Raw genomic sequence first — 24099 nt, forward strand, 5'->3', positions numbered from 1 at the left:
TTGCGGCAATTTTTCAAAAGTACTTTGAAAAAGAAAGCTTCCAAAATGCCAAGAGATGATTAAATATTCCAAATAATGTATGAAGAATCCTATCTGATCATCCATTTTTATTAGAAGCTGATTAAGGCAGGACTAGCTACAGGCCTGGAAGGAATTTGCTCCATCATTCAGATTTTACTGGTGCTTTGAATGAAACACAAGAATGTAGAGAACACACACAAGCACTCACTCACATTTATTTACCTTGTATTTTTTCTTATAATTGTGAGAGATTTACAATATAGACTATTTAGCAGCACCTCATTCTATTTTTGTAACTGTATTGTACAGGCAGAGTAAATTAGACACTGGCCTTTCACCTTTGGGACTTAAATCCAGGCTTAACTGATAGAGTCAATAAACAAAGTGAACTTCCATCCTAAGAATCCTCTGTGAAGGGAGGCTGGACAATAGGAACACTGTGCCTAGTAGCCACATACTCATGGTCCAAAACTCCACTTAATTAGCAATTTAATTCAAATAAGCCACAGGATAGCTAGCATGGGAATTGGAAGCCATCACATTGGTCCGGGGAGAACAGTTTTCAGAGATGGAAAGTAAAGCATATTGTTGAGCTATGCAAAAGATTTCTTGGCTCTGTAGCTGGCTGTGCTATACTTGATCAGTGATTGAGGAATTTTGAACAAGGGAACATAGGCACGTGATTTAGGACAGAGAGCTGCAGAATTTGGAGGCTGTGGAATGCACTACCTGAGTTGGTGATTGAAGTAGCATGTGAACATTTAAGAATAGGTTAGATGGGCTGCTAATGAAAAAGGGAATATAGGAATAGAATGGATACAGGGCTTTAGGATTACTGTTCATGTGCACATCAGCACAGACTGGGAAGGGTGAATGGCCTGTTTCCATGTTGCAACTTCTATGTAATGATCTGGGAGTACAGGACACTGTCAGAAGTTGCAAATGGCAAACAATGCATTTCTCATTGATAAAAGCAAAATTTGATCAACCAAAAACTGATGTATTAAAAAGAAAAAAAATGCTGAGGTAGACTGAATATCTGCAGTCAATGTACTTGTCATACAACTGCATACATATTCAGCATACAGTGCTGTAGTTTGTTTAATAAAGAGCACAGTTCATGCATCACAGACTATTGTGCATCGCACAAGAGGTGGATGTTAATCTGATTCTCGGAGGCACCAGATATCAATTTAATTTTACAGGAGAATAAGATCAGGGCATGGAAGGATATTCAACATTCTGAAGAAATAAAGACTGCAAAATTAATTATTTAAAATTTTTTGACACTTCAAGATTAGAAGATAATTGAATGGAATAGTAAACTAATACTTATTGCAGTAAACCACATTTCAGATACATAGCCCTACTGATGTGGGAGTTTCTGCAGGATTTGATTAAGCTCAGTAAGGCTTATGCTGATTGTAAAATAAGAATATTCACAAGACAATTACATTTCTATAAAATTTTAGAACAAAACTCTAAGTCCCCTGATGTCGCATGGCCTGTCAATGGCATGAGCATGCAACTCCCATTATACACTACTTCAAACTCCATCCCAATGCCTTATTATGCTACCTAGAACTGGCTGGCCTACTGTTTTGCAACTCACCAAGGTGGTGGTGAGCTGCCTTCTTGAACTTCTGTAGTTTATGGAGTGAACGGACACCCACGTGGTAGGATTTTTGACCCAGTAAAGATGAAGGAACAACTAGGGTGTGGCTTGCAGGGTAACTGGCATGCTGCCCTTGTCCTTCTAGACAGTAGAGGTCATGGGAGGTGCTGTTGAAGCAGCCTTGGCGAGTTGCTGCAGTGCATGTTGTAGACAATACACCCTGCAGCCACTGTGTGCTGGTAGTGAAGGGAGTGAATGTGAGTAACTTGGGAGTAAGTCATAAGCTCTCTATATAATTAGACAGTGTTTTTTTTTGTTTTTAAGCTAGAGCCTGTAACTTGCTCTTCCTTTACTAAATTAATAACTAGTTAAATAATCAAAAAATAATGTTAGGCAGACATAGAAAGGCAGGTGATATGCCATGACTGCAACATATGGGAGTTTGTGGAAAGCACTGCAATCCTAGACAACCATATCTGTGGTAAGTGTCTGCAGCTCGAGCAACTTTGGCTCAGAGTTGTTGAGCTGGAGTTTGAGCTGCAGACATTGTGGGCATCAGTGAGGGAGAGAGTTATCAGGACACTTTGTTCCAGAAGCCAGGTTAAGTAGAACTTGAGAGTTGGCTGTGATCAGGGACTGGAGGGTGTGACTGAAAGTCAGGAAGGTATGGGGATCCAGGATGTAATGATGGAGGAGATTCTGCCCTTGACTGACTGACAGGTATGAGGTACTTGCTATCTGTGTGGATGAGAACAAGGACTGCAGGGTGGATGGGCAAACTGACCAAAGCACCATGATGCAAGAAGCCATTCAAGTGGGGGGAGTGAAAAGGAATGTGATAGCGATAGGGGACAGTATAGTCAGGGGAATAGATATTGTTGTCTGCAGTCATGACCGGGAGTTCCAAAGATTATGTTGCTTGCCTGGTACCAAGATTAAAAGACATTTCCTCGTGGCTGGAGATGAGCTAGGAGTGGGAAGCAGGAGGATCCAATTGTTGTGGTCCATGTAGGAACCAATGACATAGGTAGGACTAAGAATGACGGTTTGCTGTGAGAGTTTGAGGAGTTAGGATCCAAATCAAAAAGCAGAATGCAAAAGGTAATAATCTCTGGATTGTTACCCGAGTCATATGCCAACTAGCATAGGGTCAAACTGATTAGAGAACTAAACACAAGGCTCAAAGAGTAGTGTGGAAAGAATGAGTTTTGATTCATGGGGCACTGGTACCAAAACTGGGGAAAGAGGGAGCTGTTCTGATTGGATGGGCTCCACTTAATCTGGGCTGGGATCAGTGCCCTGGTGAATCATGTAACTCGGGCTGTGGATTGTGCTTTAAACTAAAAGGAGGGGGAGGTGTCAGGTGAAGGGAGATTTAGAAATCTAAAGAGAAAAGTCAAGGCAATACAGCAGTGTAGGAATCTGGCAGAAGACAAGCAGAGTGGGACAGGAAAGGACAGAGAGTTTACTGGTAATAGTACATCATTGAATAAGGTCCATGCAAAGAACAGTAGTAACCAAAAATTAAAGGCTCTGTATCGGAATGCACGAAGCATTTGTAGTAAGATAGATGAACAAGTAGCACAAATAGAGATTAATGGTTCAGATTTAATCGGCATTATGGAGATTGGGTTACAAGGTGATCAAATTTGGGAAGTAAGTATTCCAGGTATGATGGAATCCGCGGTTGCAAAGCCCAACTGAGAAAGAATCTAGAATTGAAACAGAAATGGAAACCAAAATGGAAACAGAAGCTAGAAAAACAATTTCAGGTTTCTGGGGAAAATGGCACTGGTTAGAACTACATAAAAGGGAGATAGAGTCCTCCCTAGACCAGGCAGATGGAATGCTGGCAAGCAGAAAAAAAGTGTAGACTGAATTCAGGAACTGTTTCTGTTACATAAAGTAGCTGACTAACCAGACCCGGCCATATAAGGCTGAGGTTATCACTGAAGGACTTGGGTAAAGGGAAGACTAATAAATCCATGCCATCAAGACTATCTTCAGCAGAGCTGAGGAGGCTCTGGAGAAATGGGCCTTGTGGTGAAGACCACACTTGTGTTGTGCTGATTGAAGGGAACTGCTGTCGGAAGAAGAACAGCAGCTAAATCCTTGAAGAAAGGAGCTGAAAATCTACCTGAGGAACTTCAGAATCATGAAGAACTGTGTGACTGTAATTTGGTGCCATATATGTGGGTGGACTGCCCAATGAAACCATGAGACCTATCTCTATTGTATCTGATAGTTAAGGTGTAATTTGTAATATTTATACTAACCGCGATCTGTCTGTTGCTTCATGTTTAATTTATGTTGATTTTGGTTTGAGTATTAAAGTAAAATTTATAAAAGTGAAATCTTGTTGGTTTGGTTTCCTAAATTGGCATCAGTTGGGGGTTTTAATTTGTTTAATTTCTTGCTGGACTCTACAGTGATCATAACATTTGGGCATAAAACATTTCAAAAAGACAGAATGAAGGAGTAGCCTTGATAGTAAAGGATGACATAAGGACAAAAATAAGAAAGGATTTTGGCTTGGAAGATCAGGAGGTAAACCAGTATCGGTGGAGATTAGAAGCAACAGGGTCAAAAAATGCAGGTAGGAGCGTTTATAGGCCCCTTAACAGTAGTCATACTGTTGAACAGAGCATTAAGCAAGAAACAATTGGAGCTTGTAACAAAGGTAAAATGATAATCATGGGGGAATTTGATCTTCATACAGACTGGACAAAGCAAATTGGCAAAGGTAGTCTGGAAGATGAGTTTGTTGATTGCTTTTGTGATAGTTTCCTGGAATAATGCATTGTGGAACCAACTAAAAATAAAGCTATTTTAGATCTTATATTGTGCAATGAGGCAGGTTTAATTAGTGATCTCATAGTAAAAGATTCTCTGGGAAAGAGTGATCATAATTGAATTCTATATTAAGTTTGAAAGCAACATACTTCAGTCCCAAACAAGAATCTTAAAGTTAAACAAAGCCAAATACATAAGTATGAAGGAAAAAGAGCTAGCTAAGGTTGAGTGGGTAAATAGACTAAACGATATGGTGGTAAATCAACAGTGGGAAACATTTAAACAAATAATTTACAATGTTCAACAAAAATACCCTCCATTAAAAACAAAAACTCAGCAAGAAAGATCTGTGGCTTACTAGGGAAGTTAAGGATAGTATTAGATTAAAAGAAGAGGCTTATAATGTTACAGAAAATAGTAGTAAGTCTGAGGATTGTGAGTGTTTTACAGCCAACAAAGTGTGAAGAAAAAGTTGATAAAAAGGGAAAAAATAGAATGAGAGTAAACTAGTCAGAAATATAAAAACATTATAACAGCATTTACAAGTATATAAAAAGGAGAGTAGCAAAAGTAAGCACAGGTCCCTTAAAGACAGAGACAGGAGAAATTATCAGGGGGAATGAGGAAATGTCAGAAACATTGAACAAATATTTTGTGTCTTTCTTCACAGTAGAAGACACAAATTACATAATAAAAATAGCGTGCAACAAAGGTGCTAACATGAGTGAGGAAATTAAGGTAATTAATATCCGCAGAGAAAAAGTATTAGAGAAATTTAAAGGACAGTGGCGCAGTGGTTAGCACCGCAGCCTCACAGCTCCAGTGACCCGGGTTCAATTCTGGGTACTGCCTGTGTGGAGTTTGCAAGTTCTCCCTGTGTCTGCGTGGGTTTCCTTCGGGTGCTCCGGTTTCCTCCCACATGCCAAAAGACTTGCAGGGTGATACGTAAATTGGCCATTATAAATTGCCCCTAGTATAGGTAGGTGGTAGGGAAATATAAGAACAGGTGGGGATGTGGTAGGAATATGGAATTAGTGTAGGATTAGTATAGATGGGTGGTTGATGGTCGGCACAGACTCGGTGGGCCGAAGGGCCTCTTTTAGTGCTGTATCTCTAAACTAAAACCTGATGGCCTACATCCTAGTGTTCTAAAAGAGGTCGATCTAGAGATAGTGGATGCACTGGTTATGGCTTTTCTATATTTCCTGAATTCTAGAATTGTTCCAGCACATTTTTAGGTGTACCTGGCTCCGTGTTTGGCATGCTCTTCTACACTTCTCATTAAACCAGGCTGATCCATGGTAATGGTAGAGTGGGGGATATGCCAGGCCATGAAGATACAGATTGTCTTGAATACAATTCTGCTGCTACTGATGGCCCACAGCGCCTATGAATGCCTGGTTTTGAACTACTAGATCGGTTATGAATCTAGCCCATTTAACATACTGGTTGTGCCACAAAACACAATGGATAGTGTCCTCAGTGTAAATATGGGACTTGGTCTCCACAAGAACTATGCAGTGATCACTGCTACCAATACTGCCATAGACAGATGCAGCGGAGACAGGTAGTTTGTTAAGATTGAGGTTTTTCCCTCATGGCATCTAGTCCTCCAGGACTCGCCCAACTCGGTTAGTAGGGGTACTAATTCTTGATGGTGGACAATGAAGTACCTCACCCAGAGTATATTCTATGCCCTTGCTACCCTCAGTGCTTTTTCCAATGGTGTACAATAAGAAAGAGTTTTTTTTATATTTGCTCATGGGGAAGTGGGTTTTGCTGGCATGTCGAGCATTCACTGCCCTTGAGAAGATGGTGGCGAGCCACTTTCATGAGCTACTGCAGTCATGTGGTGTAGATACACCCACCGTGCTGTTAGGGGTGGAGTTCCAGGATTTTAATCCAGCGACAGTGAAGGAATGGTGATATATTTCCAAGTCAGGATGGTATGTGACTTGGAGAGGAACTTGCAGCTAGTGTTATTCCCATGTGCCTGTTGCCCTGATCTTCTGGGTTGTAGAGGTCGTGGGTTTGGAAGGTGCTGTCTAAGGAGCTCTGGCAACTTTTTTTTTTATTCATTCAAGGGATGTGGGCATCGCTGGCTAGGATAGCATTTATTGCCCATCCCTAATTGCTCTCGAAAAGGTGGTGATAAGCCGCCTTCTTGAACTGCTGCAGTCCATGGGGGTAGGTACACTGCTCTGTAATTTCCTTGCCAAGTTGTTTCCTACTATATGGCGGCCTAGAGAATATATCCAGCAGTGTAATGGTACCTGTATTGTTTTTGGGTCGAACAAAATAGCTTATGTCCTCAATACCTCGAGAACATCCTCTCTCTCCAGCACTAACCTTCTCCTTAACTGCCGCCCCTCCTCCTTTCTTTCCTGAACTTGTATCCAGGAATATTTAGTACCTAGTCCTATTCTTTTTTGAGTCAAGTTTCCGTTATCACCATAATATCATATTCCTACGTGGCTATCTTTACCTATAGCTCACTAACCTCATTTACCACAGTCCATGCATTCACATACATGTAAAGTAAACCTAATTTAGGCCTTACTGTATTCTCTTTTACTCTGTCCTTATCTAATACCTTACTATTTCTTACTCTAGTGCTATCTGTCTCTCCCAATTCTTTGAGCAGTTGCATTTCCTCTCTAATGTTACAGCCTGGTTCCCACCCCCACCTGCCAAGTTAGTTTAAATCCTCCCCAATAGCACTAGCAAACTGTCTCACAAGGACATTGATCCTCAGTTCTGCTTAGGTGCAACCTCCCTGGCCTGTGTAGGTCCCATCTCTTCCAGAACCAGTCCAAATGCCCCAGGAATCTAAAGCCCTCCCTCCTGCTCCATCTCTCCAGCCATGCATTCATCGGCTCTATCCTCCCTTTCCTATACTCACTTGCGCGTGGTACCGGGTTTAATCTGGAGATCACTACACTTGAGGTCCTGCTTGCTAGTTTCTTTCCCAGCTCCCTAAAATCTGCCCGCAGGAACTCATCCTTCTTTCTACCTATGCTGTTGGCACCAATATGGACTACGACCACTAGTTGTTCACCCTCCCCCGCTCTACAGCTGCTCAGTGACATTGGGGACATTGGCATCATGCCATCCTGGATTCATCGCTGTGGTTGCAGAAGGAGTTTTGGACTCAGTAATAAATGTTTGCAATAATCTGCCAAGCAACATAATAAAGAAAACAAAATGAGATAGCTCAGAATGCAATGATGGGAGAATTGATGTCTTAGAGAGATGAAATGCAAAGGCTCAAATTCTCATTTCCTATCTTTCTTATGTTTGGCTCAGCTGTGCACAGTCCTAAACAGCTGATCTATCCAGGGAACTTGTGGTCATTCTTCAAAAAATTAGGCAATGGACAAGTCTTGAAATTTGACTCTTGATTAAAATAAAAACTGCAACACGTACACACAACCACCACAAAACCTACTTTCAGTGTTGTAATGTTAATCTGCCCTGAAACAGTATTTAAATGTCAGACTATAGCTTGTTAGATTGCTAATTGCATAAAAAACTTGCTTTCTCTAAAAGCCACAGATTTCCAGTACTTCGTCCCTTCAATGTCGTGAGAACTGGTTGCTTGCAGCAGCAGTGGGTTGGCGCTTCAGCCCATTGCACTGCCAAGCAGCTCCTTAAATGGCAATGCAAGCAGAGACCTGAAATACAGCAGCCAATCCTCTTCACAGTATGTGTGTGGGGCATGGGAATCCTGGAAGGATTTTTACAAAAATATTGTAACTTGCTTCAATGGAGAAGACCAGGAGGAAGTGGAGAAGAGGAGGTGTGTCACCAATGAAATTACTTGAGACAGAATGAAAGACAGAGGCTGGAATTTAACCCCTCCACCCACCCCCCCCATAAAAGCGGACTGGTGGTGGGGGGGCAGGGAGGGCGGTGGGGGCCCTTCCCGACCCGATCCCGCCTCCACTTCCAATTTACGCGGGGTGGTGGCAGCAAGTAACGGCCCACCCACCCCAGGCCAATCAAGGCCCTTAAGTGGCCAACTAACTGCCACTTAAGGGCCTCCACCCACTGCCACGGTGATTTTACGTTTGGCTGGCGGGTGGCTGAGGCCTCAGAAAACCTGTCTGATAAAACTAAATGGCCTTCTGGTGGGTTGGGGGGGGGGCCTCCTGATCGGGCAACTGTGCCCCATGGAGGGCCGTCACCAAAGCTCCAACTGCCCCCAACGCACAACACACCCTCCACCCTCGAACCAACTCTCCTTGCCTTACTGGGGCACGACCGATTGCCCCCCCGTGAGGCCCTAAAAGTTTACTTATTTTTCCTGGGCTGTCCTTCATCGGCCTCCTCCGGCTGGGTGTAGTCTCAGCAGTGGTCACCGCTCCTGCTGGCGCTGCTGGACTAAGAGCTGCTGGCCCACTGATTGGCCGGCAGCTCCATTAGGCGAGACTTCCTGCTTCAATGAGGTGGAAGTCCCGCCCAAGACCAATTAGGGGCTGGGGACCGTAAAATCCGTTCTGGATCCCCAGGCCCGGCAGAGGCAGAATCACCACTGACGTTTCCCCCGGTGGATGGATCCCCCTCACCTACCCTAACATCCAGCCCAGAGAAAGCCAAGTTCAGACCAACATGATGCTTACCTTCTTTTAGTTATGCCATTCATGACCCTACCTGAAAATGGGATTCACGGTGATGTTGCAGCTGAGGAATAGACAGCTGGTCTACTGTTTTATAATATACTATTAGAGTTTGAAAATAGTTCTGGCTTTTTTCACAAATATAATTATTGACTTAAGGAATTGTGTGCTAGTCGATAAAATCCAAAAGGGAGATCCGATCTGATTAAATAGTAAGATGGTCCTCACGTGGGTGGCAAGCTGCATTTTAACACAATACAATTCTTTGAGTATTAAACTAAGTTCAAAAAATAATGCTGTCTTCAATTGTTAAGTAATGCAAAGCAGGCAAAAATCTGGGAAGTAGTTACTCATTTTTAGATCCCAAATTAACAACAGCTTTATCAAAGAAGAAAATGCTCATAGAAACTAACAATAGTAACTTACTTGATATTGTCCAGACAGCTAGATTCTGGCTTCAATACAGTTGTATGATGGAACATCTTGTAAAGAGCAATCCCAAGAAATATCACATTTAACTGCAAGGTTAAGAAGAGGAAAACTAAATTAAGTTTGTTTTAAAAATTTTAAATGCCCCCTCTTTTAGGAGTCCCTCCTGGCCCACACATTATTCGCTACAGGGACATAGAGTTTTTACTGGAGAGATGACAGTCCCATGGCTAGGTGACTTTCTCTTGAGAGTGCACTCTTCCTCAATGAGCAATGAGAAACTTACATTCAGCACCATCCCCTCTCAAGTCTGAGAGCACGTACTTGCCATACAGGAAAGAATCTGAACACTATAGATCCACAGTGCATCAATAGTTTAAATGGCCTACTCCTATTGCTACGTTCCAAGTGAATTGTTATATCAGCATCCAGTGCCATCAGCCTGCTGTATTCAGCGTTGTACAACAAGCAGCTCACTTATGGTTTCCGATGTGTAATAATTAGAACTTCAGTAGGACTCAGAATTGGCATTATTGTTAAAAAAATTACATGGATGTAATCAGGAGAACAAAATGGTTACCTTGACTTTAAATGGAGCCTGCAGAGATTATAATGAGCAATGATATTATATATTTTTATAGATGTCAGAGAAATCATGGAAATTTACAGGATGGAAAGAGGCCATTCGGCCCATCATGTCTGCACCAGCCGACAAATAGCCATCCAGTCTAATCCCAATTTCCAGTCTTGGTCTGTAGCTTTAAAGTTTACGACATTTCAAATGCATATCCAAATTCTTTTAAAATGTCCATTTGGGTTATTAATGACCTTCAGGGAAGGAAATCTGCTGTCCTTACCTGGTCTGGCCTGCATGTGACTCCAGATCCACAGCAAACTGGTTCACTGTTAACTGCCCTCTGAAATGGCGTAGCAAGCCACTCAGTTGTATCAAACGACTACAGAATTAAAGATTTAAGGCACCAAACATTAAAATACCTATTCTTCACCATTCTTAATTGACTATTTCACTGTAGTTATTCTTTCTGGAACCATTGCGACTGAAATCACCTTCATACTCCTTTACACACTGAAGCGCTATAATTGCTTGCAGTGACTAAGTGGGTCAGGGAAAAACATTTCTTTTTAAAATGAATGCCTATAAATTAAGGACGCACAGCAAAGGTCCAGTGAAAGTCCTGTTTTATGCCCTTGGAGGTGCTGTGTTAATTAGCAGTACTTACCATAATAATCAAGGTCGCAGGGCCTATAAAGCTCCAAATGAAGTAGGTGTCAAGCCTCAACCAACATCTGTAATGAAACGCAGGGGACAGCAGGCATTCAAGGACTGCGTGCAGGACATACATCAACAGCAGTGGATGACAGAGAGGAATGTACTCTGCAAAACAGGCCACTGAGAGCCAGGAATTATTACACCATTGTTCATTTAAATGTTGAATTATAGGTCCAATTTTTCACAGCATCATTGATGGAGGAAGATAATTAACTCTTGGAAAAGAAAGCAGAAAAATGGCTCAAGACCTGATGACAGCGCATGTGTGCCAGCACCTTCCTCAGCTGTCAGACAATCATCATAAGGAAATAAAAACTTAACACAGCCATTATATCTTGCAGCTCTATGCTTCCTTCTCCTCCCCACTAACTATAACCTGTCAATCATTTATCTAACAGGGCTGGCTTTTGGCTTTGGCACAGACCAAAGCAAAGGCTTATCCAAAGCAAAATAAAGAACACAGTTTGAACTTGATGAGCTGAGGTGATCAGGCTTTCAGGTTGTTAAAACTATGTCCCATTATCAGGAATAACTCCTGGCTTGAAAACATTGCAGAGTGCTCAGACAAATTTATGACATTCAACTAAATTATTAATCACATAATTTCCTTTACATTCAACAGGATCAAATTTGTAGTTTTCTTGAAAATTACTTTCTTTATCCAGTTTCATTTACATGACAGATGGGCAGAATGAATTTGACAAGTACATTCGAATAGAATTATCTACTTGAAAAAAAAATTACTCCAAGGACCTGCACATGGATTCATAATGGGAAGGAATATTATAGGTCACATGAGTACACCTAGACACGTAAAAATTCCTTAAACATGCTATTTCTGTTCGGCATCGATAGCGCACTAAAAACCACAGAGCAATCAGCTTGCTTATTATACATAAGAGTTCACTGGTTTAAATAAAACACTGCATTGAAGGGGACTAGGGACAGCTGGGAAATATGTACAAAAGCAAAATACTTCAGATGTTGGAAATCTGAAATAAAAACAAAGTGCTGGAAATACTCAGCAGGTCTGGCAGCATCTGTGGAGAGAGAAACAGAGTTAATCTTTCAGGTTGATGACCTTTCACTGGAACTGGGAAAAGTTAGAGATGTAATAGGTTATAAGTAAGTGAAAGTGGAGAGGGTGAGATAAAGAACAAAAGTGAAAGTCTGTGGAAGACAGAAGAGATTAAATGACAAAGGGTTCATGGTGCAAGGCCAAAGTTTGTGGTAATTGGACTAGTAAAGAAGCAAAACAATGTGTCTAGAGGAAATGTGAATAGTAGAATCATGAACAGCTGCTGTCTGAAAGCAAAAAAGAGAGAAAGAGAGAATAAAAACAAAACCAGTCAAGCAAAAAGGAAACAAAATGAGGGCAGAGGTTATGATCTAAAATTATTGAACTCAACTTTGAGTCCGGAAGGCAGTAAGGAGTCCTGTTGAAAGATGAGGGACTGTTCCTCGAGCTTGCATTGAGCTTCAATGGAACACTGCAGGAGACAGGAGACTGAAGACCGAAAAGTCAGAGTGGGAGCAAGGTGCAGAATTAAAGTGGAATGTGACTGGAAGCTGAGGGACATGCTTGTGGACTGAACAGAGGTGTTCCGCAAAGCAGCCACCCAATCTGTGTTTGATTGCCCCAATATAGAGGAGACCACATCGTGAGCAGTGAATACAATATATTAAATTGATATACTGTATATATGAAAATAAATATATTATAGTACCACAGAAATATTACAACACAGAATGAGGCCATTCAGCCCGTCGTGTCCATGCCAGCTGAAAAAAACTAGCCGCCCAATCTAATCCCACCTTCCAGCACTTGGTCCATAGCCTTGCCGGTTACAACACTTCAGGTTCAGGTCCAGGTACCTTTTAAAAGAATTGAGGGTTTCTGCCTCCACCACCGTTTCTGGCAGTGAATTCCAGACACCCACCACCCTCTGGGTGAAAAAGCTTTTCCTCATGTCCCCACTAATCCTTCGACCAATCACCTTAAATCTGTGCCCCCTGGTAATTGACGTCTCCGCTCGGGGAAACAGGTGCATCCTGTCTATTCTATCAAGGCTCCTCATAATTTTGTACACCTCAATTAAGTCACCCCTCAACTTTCTCTGTTCTAAGGAAAACAACTCTAGCCTATCCAATCTTTCCTCATAGCTGCAACTTTTGAGCCCTGGCAACATTCTTGTAAATCTCCTCTGTACTCTCTCCAGAGCAATTATGCCCTTTCTGTAATGCGGTGACCAGAACTCTACGCAATACTCCAGCTGTGGCCTAACCAGCGTTTTATACAGTTCCAGCATTACATCCCTGCTTTTGAATTCTATACCTCGGCCAATAAAGGAAAGCATTCTATATACCTTCTTCACCATTCTATCACCTGTCCTGCCACCTTCAGGGACCTGTGGACAGGCACTCCAAGGTCTCTCACTTCTTCTCCCCCTCTCAATATCCTTCCGTTTATTGTGTATTCCTCGCTTTGTTTTCCCTCCCCAAATGCATTACCTCATACTTTTCAAGATTGATTTCCATTTGCCACTTTTCCGAACATTCAACCAAACCATTGATATCATTCTGGAGTCTACGGCTATCCTCTTCACTATCAACTGCATGACTAATTTTTGCATCATCAGCAAATCTCCCAATCATCCCTCCCACATTTAACTCCAAATCATTAATATATACCACAAACAACAAGGGACCCAACAGTGAGGCCAATGGAACTCCAGTGGAAACAGCTTTCCATTCACAAAAACATCCATCGACTACTACCTTTTGTTTCCTGGTCCTGAGCCAGTTCTGGATCCAACCTGCCACATTCTCCTGTATCCCATGGGATTTCATTTTACTGACCAGTCTGCCTTGTGGGACCTTGTCAAATGCCTTACTAAAATCCATGTAGACCACATCCACTGCACAACCCTCATGAATTCTACTTGTTACTTCCTCAAAAAACTCAATTAAGTTATTAAGACATGATCATCCCTTAACAAATCCATGCTGACTATCCCTGATTAATCTGTGCCTTTCTAAGTGGCAGTTTATCCTGTCCCTCAGAATAGATTCTAACAATTTACCCACCACTGAGGTCAGACTGACCAACCTATAATTATTTGGCGTGTCCCTCGTACCCTTTTTAAACAATGGTACAACGTTCGCAACCTCCAATCCTCTGGTACCTCGCCTGTATCTAGTGGGGATTTGAAGATGATCCTCAGCGCATCTGCTATTTTCCTTCCTGGCTTCCTTTAACAACCTGGGATGCAATCCATCCGGCCCTGGCGATTTATCGACTTTCAGGGATGTCAGACCCTCTCATACTTCCTCTCTCATTATGCTTATCGTAACTAATATTTCACACTCCTCCTCTTTAACTACATGTTGCCTACATCAATCCTCTCCTTTGTGAAGACAGAGACAAAAAACTCATCAAGAACCCTGCCCACATCTTCTGCATCCATGCATAAGTTCCCTTGTACATCTCTGATAGGCCCTACCCTTTCCTTAGTTATCCTCTTGCTCTTAATGATAAAACACCTTAGGGTTTTCCTTGATTTTATCTGCCAGTAATTTTTCCTTTTTTACTTCACCCCTGCACTTTCTATACTCCTCTAGGCTTTCTAAAGTATTAAGATTGTTGTGATCGCCATAAGCCGCTGTTTTCTGCTTTAACTTACCCTGTAAGCTTCCAGCTAACCAGGGGGCTTTAGATTTGGCAGTACCACCCTTCATCTTTGTGGGGACATACCTACACTGTGCCTATAGTATCTCGCTTTTGAATGCCTTCCACTGGTTTGCCACTGATTTTCCTTCAAGTAGCTGTATCCAGTCTACTTTCACCAGATCACCTCTCAGTTCCTTAAAATTTGCCTTTTCCCAATTGAGAACTCTTACTCCTGTTTCATCTTTGTCCTTATCCATGATTATTCTAAAACTAACTGTATTATGGTCACTATCTAATCTAATAGTACAAGTAAATTGCTGTTTCATCTGGGAGGAGTGTTTGGGGCCTTGAACAGTGAGAAGGGAGGAGGTAAAAGGGAAAGCATTGCATGTCGTACACTTGCATGGAAAGATGCCATGCAAAGGGGAAGGTGTGTTGGGTGTGACTGAAGAGTGGACCAGGGTGTCGCAGAGGGAACAATCCCTTTGGAATGCTCTAAGACAAGGGGAGGATGTATGTGGTGGTGCTGGAAATGGTGGAGAATGATCTGCTGAACATGGAGCCTTGAGGGACGGAAGGTGAGGACAAAGGCAAACCTATCATACTTCTGCAAGGGAAGGGACGAGGACAGAAGTGTGTGAAATGGAAAGGACACGATTGAGAACCCTGTCAACTATGGTGGTGGTGGAGGGGGGGGGGGTGTGGGGGGAGAGAATCCTCAGTTGAGGAGAAAAGACATATCGGAGGTGCGAGTATGGAGTATTGCATCCTTGGAACAGATGAGACAGAGAGACTGGGAGAATGGAATAGTGATCCTGCAGGAAGTGGGGTGTGAGGAAGTGTAGGCAAGGTAGCTGTGGGAGTCAGTGTGCTTGTGGTGACTACTGGTTGATAGACTAGCTCCAGAAAGTTGAGGAAGGGAAGGGAAGAGTCTGAGATGGACCATGTGAGGGCAAGAGAAGGGTGGAAATTGGCTGCAAAGTTGATGAAATTTTCCAGTTCAGGGCGATAGCAGGAAATGGCACTAATCGACTCATCAATGTACTGGAATAAGAGGTAATGGAGGGGGCCTGAATATGACTGGGACAAGAATATTCCACATATCCCACAAAAAAGCAGGCATAGCAACACCTTTTATTTGGAGGAAGTGAGTGCAAGAGTTAAGGGAGAAGTTATTCAATGTGAGAACAAGTTCAGTCGGGTGAGTATACAAATATAAATAAAATTCTTGTACTATTTAGCAGTTCCACTTTCAGATGGCTCACTCACATTAACCAATCTGGAAGGACCAAACCTATGAACAATGCAAATTTACTTCTCAGAGAATATCAGTGAGAGTTTCACTACAAGCAATCGCAGGCACTGAAACTCCTCACCACTCTCACAAAAGATCTTTTTCCTCTATCTGAAGATTTTCTTTTGCAAATATTTCAATCAGTTTTCGTTCACAAAAACATATTTTCTATCTTATGATTAAGATTCTAATGTTTAATGCCTTCCCTATTAACTTCCATTATGTAACACTATTCTCAACCAGCTGCTTTTATTTTAACACACCTTAGGGGGAATTCTATGCCAATGGCAGGGGTCTCAATGCTGGGAGAAATGACACTGAGATTCCCATGTCACCTCTTTTCTGGAAGGCTCGCCAAATTTAGTGCCAATCAGGCACTTAAGTAGACAGTGGCAGGCCTTCCATAGAATTTAGGGCCCAGGAAGTCCAGCCCTTGGAGAGCTGTCAGCCAATCAGAGTCCAGAAGCTGCAGCACCACTGTGGAGGCAGCGGCTACTGCTGAAGGCCACATAGCGTCGCTGGAGCCAGGCCTCAGGTAAGTCAGGGCAGGGGGGTGGCCCTCAGTGCCGCACCCCACCCCCCTTCCTGATGCTGGGTTCCTCATTCAGGCACTGAGTGCCTTTGAACGAGGGACACCCCCCATCTTCCCAGAGCTGGGAAGCAGCCCGCATGGCTTTTCCTACAGTGCTTCCCTTGTGTTGAGAAGGCCGCACTGGTAATTGCGGCTGTGGCGGGACGAGGCCCTTAACTGGGGGGGGGGGGGGGTTAATTGCCCAGTTAAGGGCCTCAATTGCTGGCAGGACGTACCCTCCCCCACCCCCGTACTAACTATTGATGGAGGCAGGATGGTGGCAGCATCCACCACCCCCCACCCCCCACCTCCATCCTACTATCCTACTCAATTTTATGCGTCCCCGCCTCCAAACCTGCCATGGGGAGAGCATAAAATTCCACTCCTTGTGTAACAAAATGACCTATCTTGTTGTACTCATCTCCTTCTGTATTCTTCATGCCAATCTGTAGTCATGGCGTGATAAAAGGTAGTTAAATTATTCAAAATAAATTACTTTAAACCCGTATTTATGAATTCATCAATCAGACTTACTTCGGTTGTGGGTAAAATGTTGGAAAAGGTTATAAGAGATAGGATTTATAATCATCTTGAAAAGAATAAGTTCATTTGCGATAGTCAGCACGGTTTTGTGAAGGGTAGGTCGTGCCTCACAAACCTTATTGAGTTTTTCGAGAAGGTGACCAAACAGGTGGATGAGGGTAAAGCAGTGGATGTGGTGTATATGGATTTCAGTATGGCGTTTGATAAGGTTCCCCACGGTAGGCTATTGCAGAAAATACGGAAGTATGGGGTTGAAGGTGATTTAGAGCTTTGGATCAGAAATTGGCAAGCTGAAAGAAGACAGAGGGTGGTGGTTGATGGCAAATGTTCATCCTGGAGTTTAGTTATTAGTGGTGTACCGCAAGGATCTGTTTTGGGGCCACTGCTGTTTGTCATTTTCATAAATGACCTGGATGAGGGTGTAGAAAGGTGGGTTAGTAAATATGCGGATGACACGAAGGTCGGTGGAGCTGTGGATAGTGCTGAAGGGTGTTGTAGGGTACAGAGGGACATAGATAGGCTGCAGAGCTGGGCTGAGAGATGGCAAATGGAGTTTAATGCGGAAAAGTGTGAGGTGATTCACTTTGGAAGGAGTAACAGGAATGCAGAGTACTGGGCTAATGGGAAGATTCTTGGTAGTGTAGATGAGCAGAGATATCTTGGTGTCCAGGTACATAAATCCCTGAAAGTTGCTACCCAGGTTAATAGGGCTGTTAAGAAGGTGTGTTATGGTGTGTTAGCTTTTATTAGTAGGGGGATCGAGTTTCGGAGCCACGAGGTCATGATGCAGCTGTACAAAACTCTGGTGAGGCCATACCTGGAGCATTGCGTGCAGTTCTGGTCACCGCATTATAGGAAGGATGTGGAAGCTTTGGAAAGGGTGCAGAGGAGATTTACTAGGATGTTGCCTGGTATGGAGAGAAGGTCTTACGAGGAAAGGCTGAGGGACTTGAGGTTGTTTTCGTTGGAGAGAAGGAGGAGGAGAGGTGACTTAATAGAGACATATAAGATAATCAGAGGGTTAGATAGGGTGGATAGTGAGAGTCTTTTTCCTCGGATGGTGATGGCAAACACGAGGGGACATAGCTTTAAGTTGAGGGGTGATAGATATAGGACAGATGTTAGAGGTAGTTTCTTTACTCAGAGAGTAGTAGGGGCGTGGAACACCCTGCCTGCAACAGTAGTAGACTCGCCAACTTTAAGGGCATTTAAGTGGTCATTGGATAGACATATGGATGAAAATGGAATAGTGTAGGTCAGATGGTTTCACAGGTCGGCGCAACATCGAGGGCCGAAGGGCCTGTACTGCGCTGTAATGTTCTAAAAAAAAAAAGACAGAAGTAATCAGGGCTCCTGGCTGATGGATTTTCAAAGCAAAATGGCAAACTCACGCTGTTGCTGTTCCATAACTTCGGTAGTCCACAGCAGCTGAAACAGCGACAATAAGTGCAGGTACTCCATATCCAACTAGATAGAAGTACTTTCTGCGGGAGTGCTCACTTTCAAAGACTTCCACTAACATAATGTAGAGCTGAACGCCCTCCAGGAACATCCATGTGAAGGCAGCCAGGAAGAAGAAGTGAAGCAAAGCAGCAAATACCGCACAAGCAATCTGCAAGAAAGCAAATTGGCAGATGAGCAAGATTTATTCTCCCATTCCTTAACCTTTACAATGCACATTAAAACCAGGTATTACAAGTATCCCAGTTTCTACTTAATGACTAGTTGCAGTTACATTTGATAAGGGTCAGCAGAATTGCAAAGTTTCTCTCTTACAGTCAGTAAGTTTGCACATTCGACAGGGTCAGAGGTTTAGGGTAAGCGTTACCTTTATCTCAGTTATTGATATGTAAGCACTTCATTAATCTTGATAAGTTCTACACAGGGCCACTGATCTGACTATTTTGTTAAAATAAATGTTTGTGTGTCTGAGAGGCAGTAGAATGTCAGTGATGCGCGAAGAGGGGAAGAAAAAATGGTGTCATAAAAGATAGCAGCAACCGCTGGGTGAGATGCAACATAGTCTAAGGGAAAGCATTGGGAGATGGGGTTTCAGCGATTTAAGGTCAGCTATTGTATTCCTTTAGTCCAACTGTGCAGAAAATCTTCCATGCATCTGAAAGTCTACTTCTGATGTAGTGACCTCAATGTTTAGTCACTAGCTTTAGACAAGGGAATACTGTGCTTATGGAATTTATTTTTAAAAAAATCACAATTCAAATCATGTGACCTTCCACTACCATGGTAAAGATGTCTCAGTGGGACTTGACCCATTCCACAAACTGTTTCCAGAAACTGTCTGTCATGCCTGGAATCATTAAACTTTACAGACTTTGGTTGTTTTGACTTAAAGCACAAATACTAAAACACACAGCCAACCAAGAAAACCAACAGGATGCATCACATGTATTGCAGCAAATGAACCATCAATCATTCATTTAAGTACCAATCTGACTGTGAAGTGGACAGCTGAAAAGTGTTGAAGAATTATCGGGTAAAATCCTGCTGTTCACAGTGGTTTACAATAAAGTAATCATGGTGGGATGATGGGAGGAAGCAACTACATTTTAATCATACCTGCTCTGAGCATTTCGATCACTCAAAAAAAAAAGCTAAAAATGCTTGCCAGAAATTGGAAAAAGAGACATTTGAACTGGTTAAAATCTAATTAAAGTGCATAAATGAGCTCATACAAAATTTTTTGTTGGAAAATCTTAGGATTGCAAAATGCAAAGATTTGTAAATAGGGTTTGAGCAGCGATTAGTACTGGTGGTTTCTGACCATGACTTTCCTCAACAAAAGGCAGCAGTGAATATGGAGGAGAGGCAGAAGAATTTATGTGGTCTAAGTGGCTCAAAAGTAACAGCAAGTACTATACTTATATCGAAGAGCACTACGTATTGTGGGGTAATTTTCAACCTCTTCAGCTGGCCAATAACCTGCTGAAATTGAGCATTCACCGGCTGTAGAACCCATCCAATTTATATTCCATTGATATCAAAAGTGGAGCTTACAATGAACAGAGGATCAAGTCCACCAGGTTACTTCCCAGCTGGTGAAGTTGAAAATGACCCCCGGTATGTTCTGTCACAACATCTTTTGGACAGCTAAGGCTTTATTTTTTGCACAAGAAAAGAACCGGCTATATGATAACAGTAACAGTGAAATCATTCAATTAAGAAATGTGGTGCATGTAGTATCTATGTATTGCTGCCCTGCTTGTTATTTCTGTGTTGTGAATGTCTCCATGCCATGTATAGGTATGTGCAAATCCCATGCCCCACTGTTGAATGGGTAGCCGTGCAAATGGACCTGGGAGGCACTGGTGCAGTGGTAATGACACTGAGCTAATAATCCAGAGGCCCAGGCTAGTGCTCTGGGTACATGGGTTTGAATCCCAGCACAGCAGATGGTGAAATCTGAATTCAATTAATAAATCTGGAATTCAATAGCTAGTCTAATGGTGACCCTAAAACCATTGTGCATTGTAAAAACCCATCAGGTTCACTAATGTCTTTTAGGGAAGGAAATCTGCCGTCCTTACCTGGCCTGGCCTACATGTGACTCCAAACCCACAGCAATGTGTTTGATTCTTAACTGCCCTCTGAAATGGCCGAGCAAGCCACTCTGTTCAAGGGCAATTAGGGATGGCCTAGCCTGCGACGCCAACATCCCATGAACGAATAATAAAAAAAATAGAACTTTGAAGCTATAAAGGATAAAGCAGGTCTTTTACCTATGCTCAGTATATAACCCTGAAGGAATAGGGCTACTGCCACAGATATCTGATGTTTTTTACTCTATTTTCAGAGATAGCACCTTCTGTCGCCAATGCAGTGTTAAATGATGGCACGTAACTGCTGCTACATGTGTGTCAACCGACTGCCCCTGTGCAACTCCATATATGCCACTAGTGGTGGGCATCTCCCCAGGTGCCACTAGTCTACATGCGCTTAAAACACTGGGCATTGGTACAGCCTACAATGCTAAATATAAGTGTAGTACCTGCTGAGCTCTGTATGCTCTTGAACTCCTTCTCTGCCACATTCACCATTGCTATTTGCTGAGCAATCTCTGGTCACAGTAAGAAAACAGCAGTACTAATCACTATCTCTGACTATCCATAATTGTTAGCGTTCATAATCCTCACTTATCCCAGAAATTTCACCAAGTACTCAACTTTGACATGCAACATAATTGCTTGTTTGTGAACTTTAACCAATTCAAATTGTTCTTAGCTGAGTATAAACATTTTTTGACGCGTGATATCTGGACTCCAAGGGTTAAATTATGAGGACTGATTACAAAACTAGGGTTGTATTTGCTGGAAATTAGAAGGTTAAGGAGTGAGTTGATCGAAGTTTTCAAGATATGAAGAGGAACAGATAGGGTACAGAGAGAGAAATTATTTCCATTGGTTGGGGAGACTAAGACTAGAAGACATAACCTAAAAAAAATTAGAATTACACCTTTCAGGAGTGAAATCAGGAAACACTTCAACACACAAAGGGTGGTAGAAGTTTGGAACTCTCTTCCGCAAACGTCAATTGATGCTAAATCAATCGTTAATTTTAAATCTGAGATTGGTTAACAAAAATCTATCAAAGGTTTTAAGGAATATGGAACAAATGCGGGTATATGGAGTTGGATTGTAGATCAGCCATGATCTCATTGAATGCTGGAACAGGCTCGAGAGACTAAATGGCCTACTCCTGTTCCTATGTTCTTAGTGTTAAAGTTGGCCATGGCTGGATTTGGAGTCAGGATTTCACTGGTCAATGGAAAATCTGTTATTGCCTGTTCTCCGGAACTGCCAAACTATGACAGTCCCACCAAGCTGGACAAAGCAGAAGAGATGCTAGAACAGGACAGTGCTGTTGTCCATGTCAAAAGCTACAAAGATGGATGAAGAGGGATGATGCATCATGGTCACAGTCAAGAGCATGTTGTTTGAGAATTCAGTTAGGGCTGTTTTGGTTGGGACAGAAATCCAATTGGAAGGATTCAAACAGGGAATTTTTAAAAAATATTATTCATTCTCGGGATGTCAGCATTGCTAGCAAGGCCAGAATTTATTGTCCATCCCTAATTTCCCTCGAGAAGGTGGTGGTGAGCCACCTTCTTGAACTCCATCTGGTGTAGGTACACCTGGTAGGGAGGGAGGGAGGGAGCTCCAGGATTTTAACCCCGCCACAATGAAAGAACAGCGATATATTTCCAAGACAGGTTGGTGTGTGACGTGGAGGAGAATTTGCAGGTGGAGGTGTTTCCATGTGTCTGCTGCCCTTGTTCTTCTAGATGGTCGAGGTTGTGGGTTTGAAAGGTGCTGTCGAAGGAGGCTTGGTGAGTTGCTGCAGTGAACCTTTTCGATGGTACATACTGCTGCAGCTTGCGCTGGTGGTTGAGGAAGGCAATGTTTAATGTGGTGGCTGAGATGCCGATCAAGCGGGCTGCTGTCTTGGATGGTGTCAAGTTTGAGCATTGTTGGAGCTGCACCCATCCAAGCAAGTGGAAAGTATTCCATCACACTCCTCACTTGTGCTTTGTAGATGATAGTCAGGCTTTGGGACTCAGGAGGTGAGTTACTCACTGAAGAATTCCCAACACCTGACCTGCTCTTGTAGCCACAGTATTTAGATGGCTGGTCCAGTTAGTTTTGGTCAATGGTAACCCCCAGGATGTTGATGGTGGGGTATTCAGCAATAGTAATGCCATTGAATGTCATGGGGCGATGGTTATATTCTCTTGTTGGAGATGGTAATTGCCTGGCACTTGTGTGGTGCTAATGCCACTTGCCACTTATCAGCCAAAGCCTGAATGCTGCGCAGGTCTGGCTGCATGTGGGCACAGACTGCTTCAACATTTGAGGAGTTGAGAATGGTACTGAACACTGTGAAATCATTGGTGAACATCGCCACTTCTGACCTTATGTTGGAGGGAAGGTCATTGATGAAGCAGCTGAAGATGGTTGGGCCCAGGACACTACCCTGAGGAACTCCTGCAGCAATGTTCTGGGGATGAGATGATTGACTTCCAACAACCACAACCATCTTCCTTTGGGCTGGGTATGACTCCAACCAGTGGAGTGTTTTCCCCCTGATTCTCATTGACTTCAATTTTAGATTGCAGGAAGGATGGGTACATACTTGAGAAGCAACAACACTTTAGAGAGGAAAGGAAGGTTGGAGATGAGGCATCAGACTGAAGAGTTAAGGTGGTTTTATTTGAGGTGGGGGGGGATGATAGCTGATTTGAAAGGGAGTGTCTGATGGTGTCAGCCAGCCCAGGGACCAGGTAGGAATATTGAATAATCAGAACTTTAGTGGTAATGAGGTCAAAGGGGAGTAGGTGGGTCTCGTGGATGTGATGGGCTCAGAGACCATATGAGGAGAGCTGGAAGAGAAACTAGAGATAGGCAAGGTTCAGGGCTGAGGCAGGGAACAATTTGGGGTGGTGGGGGAGGTTTGGCTTGGTGAGCAAAGGGAAGGAGAGGTTGCAGCAGACAATGGTGCCAACTTGATGATGAACAGTTCCATGAGCTCCTCACTTTAAAAAAAAATAGTTAAGGTGGAGGGGTCGGGGGTCGGGAGAAATTTAAGATATGGTTTTTAGTGGGTGATTCTAGAGTAGATTTAGCAGAGAAAAGTGAGGCCTTGACATGGTCCAGCAGGAGACATCCTCTTTAAACTGACACTCTGAGGGGAGATGGCTGGTTTTATTTACAAGCTTACTGGTAAATCACAACAGGGAGAAAATCAATGTCTTAGCAATCACCCTGGTTGGGGACACAGAGACAAAGCACCACACTGGGCAGACAGGTTAGGAACAGAAGTCTGAGAGACAGAGTCCTTGCCTCAGAGCTAAAAGCTAAAATTAGGAACATCAGTTTTTGCTGTTCTAAGTCAGCTGAAAGAAACATAATGCCAAAAACACCTCGGCCTACCAAAAGGCACATGGCTTATTATTTTTCTCATATTTTTGAGGAGAGAAGCATGACAGAGCCAATTAAGTGGAAGTTGCTTTGACTGTTGCTCTGCATTTTGACTTGCTCTTTGAAATAAAGCAACTACACAATTTGTATCGAGCATCACCTCACCATGTTTCAGTCCATGTTCCTCTATGGCAGGACCCTAAACTTGAAACAATCAGTTAAGTTGCCTGCACTTAGCCCCTTATCAAGGACCACAGGTGCAGTAGTGCCCATCTCTTTCATTGGCTGTGTACCGGGAGTGGAGAATTCCTATGAGACAGT

General features: G+C 42.9%; 1 protein-coding gene across 8 annotated transcripts in view; it reads right to left on the reverse strand.

Moving 5' to 3' along the window:
* Positions 1 to 24099, reverse strand: part of adgrl3.1 (adhesion G protein-coupled receptor L3.1) — a 713955-nt gene that overhangs the window by 60633 nt on the left and 629223 nt on the right. For all 8 annotated transcript variants that reach the window (XM_068030477.1, XM_068030472.1, XM_068030479.1 and 5 more), the window contains 3 exons: positions 18238 to 18458; positions 10719 to 10785; positions 9475 to 9566 (listed from right to left, as the gene is read on the reverse strand). In XM_068030477.1, coding sequence (XP_067886578.1) covers positions 9475 to 9566; positions 10719 to 10785; positions 18238 to 18458 — 380 coding nt within the window. The remainder of the gene's footprint in view (positions 1 to 9474; positions 9567 to 10718; positions 10786 to 18237; positions 18459 to 24099) is intronic.

The sequence above is a fragment of the Heterodontus francisci genome, chromosome 4 (assembly GCF_036365525.1).
Source record: "Heterodontus francisci isolate sHetFra1 chromosome 4, sHetFra1.hap1, whole genome shotgun sequence".
In the NCBI taxonomy this organism is placed as follows: Eukaryota; Metazoa; Chordata; class Chondrichthyes; order Heterodontiformes; family Heterodontidae; genus Heterodontus; species Heterodontus francisci.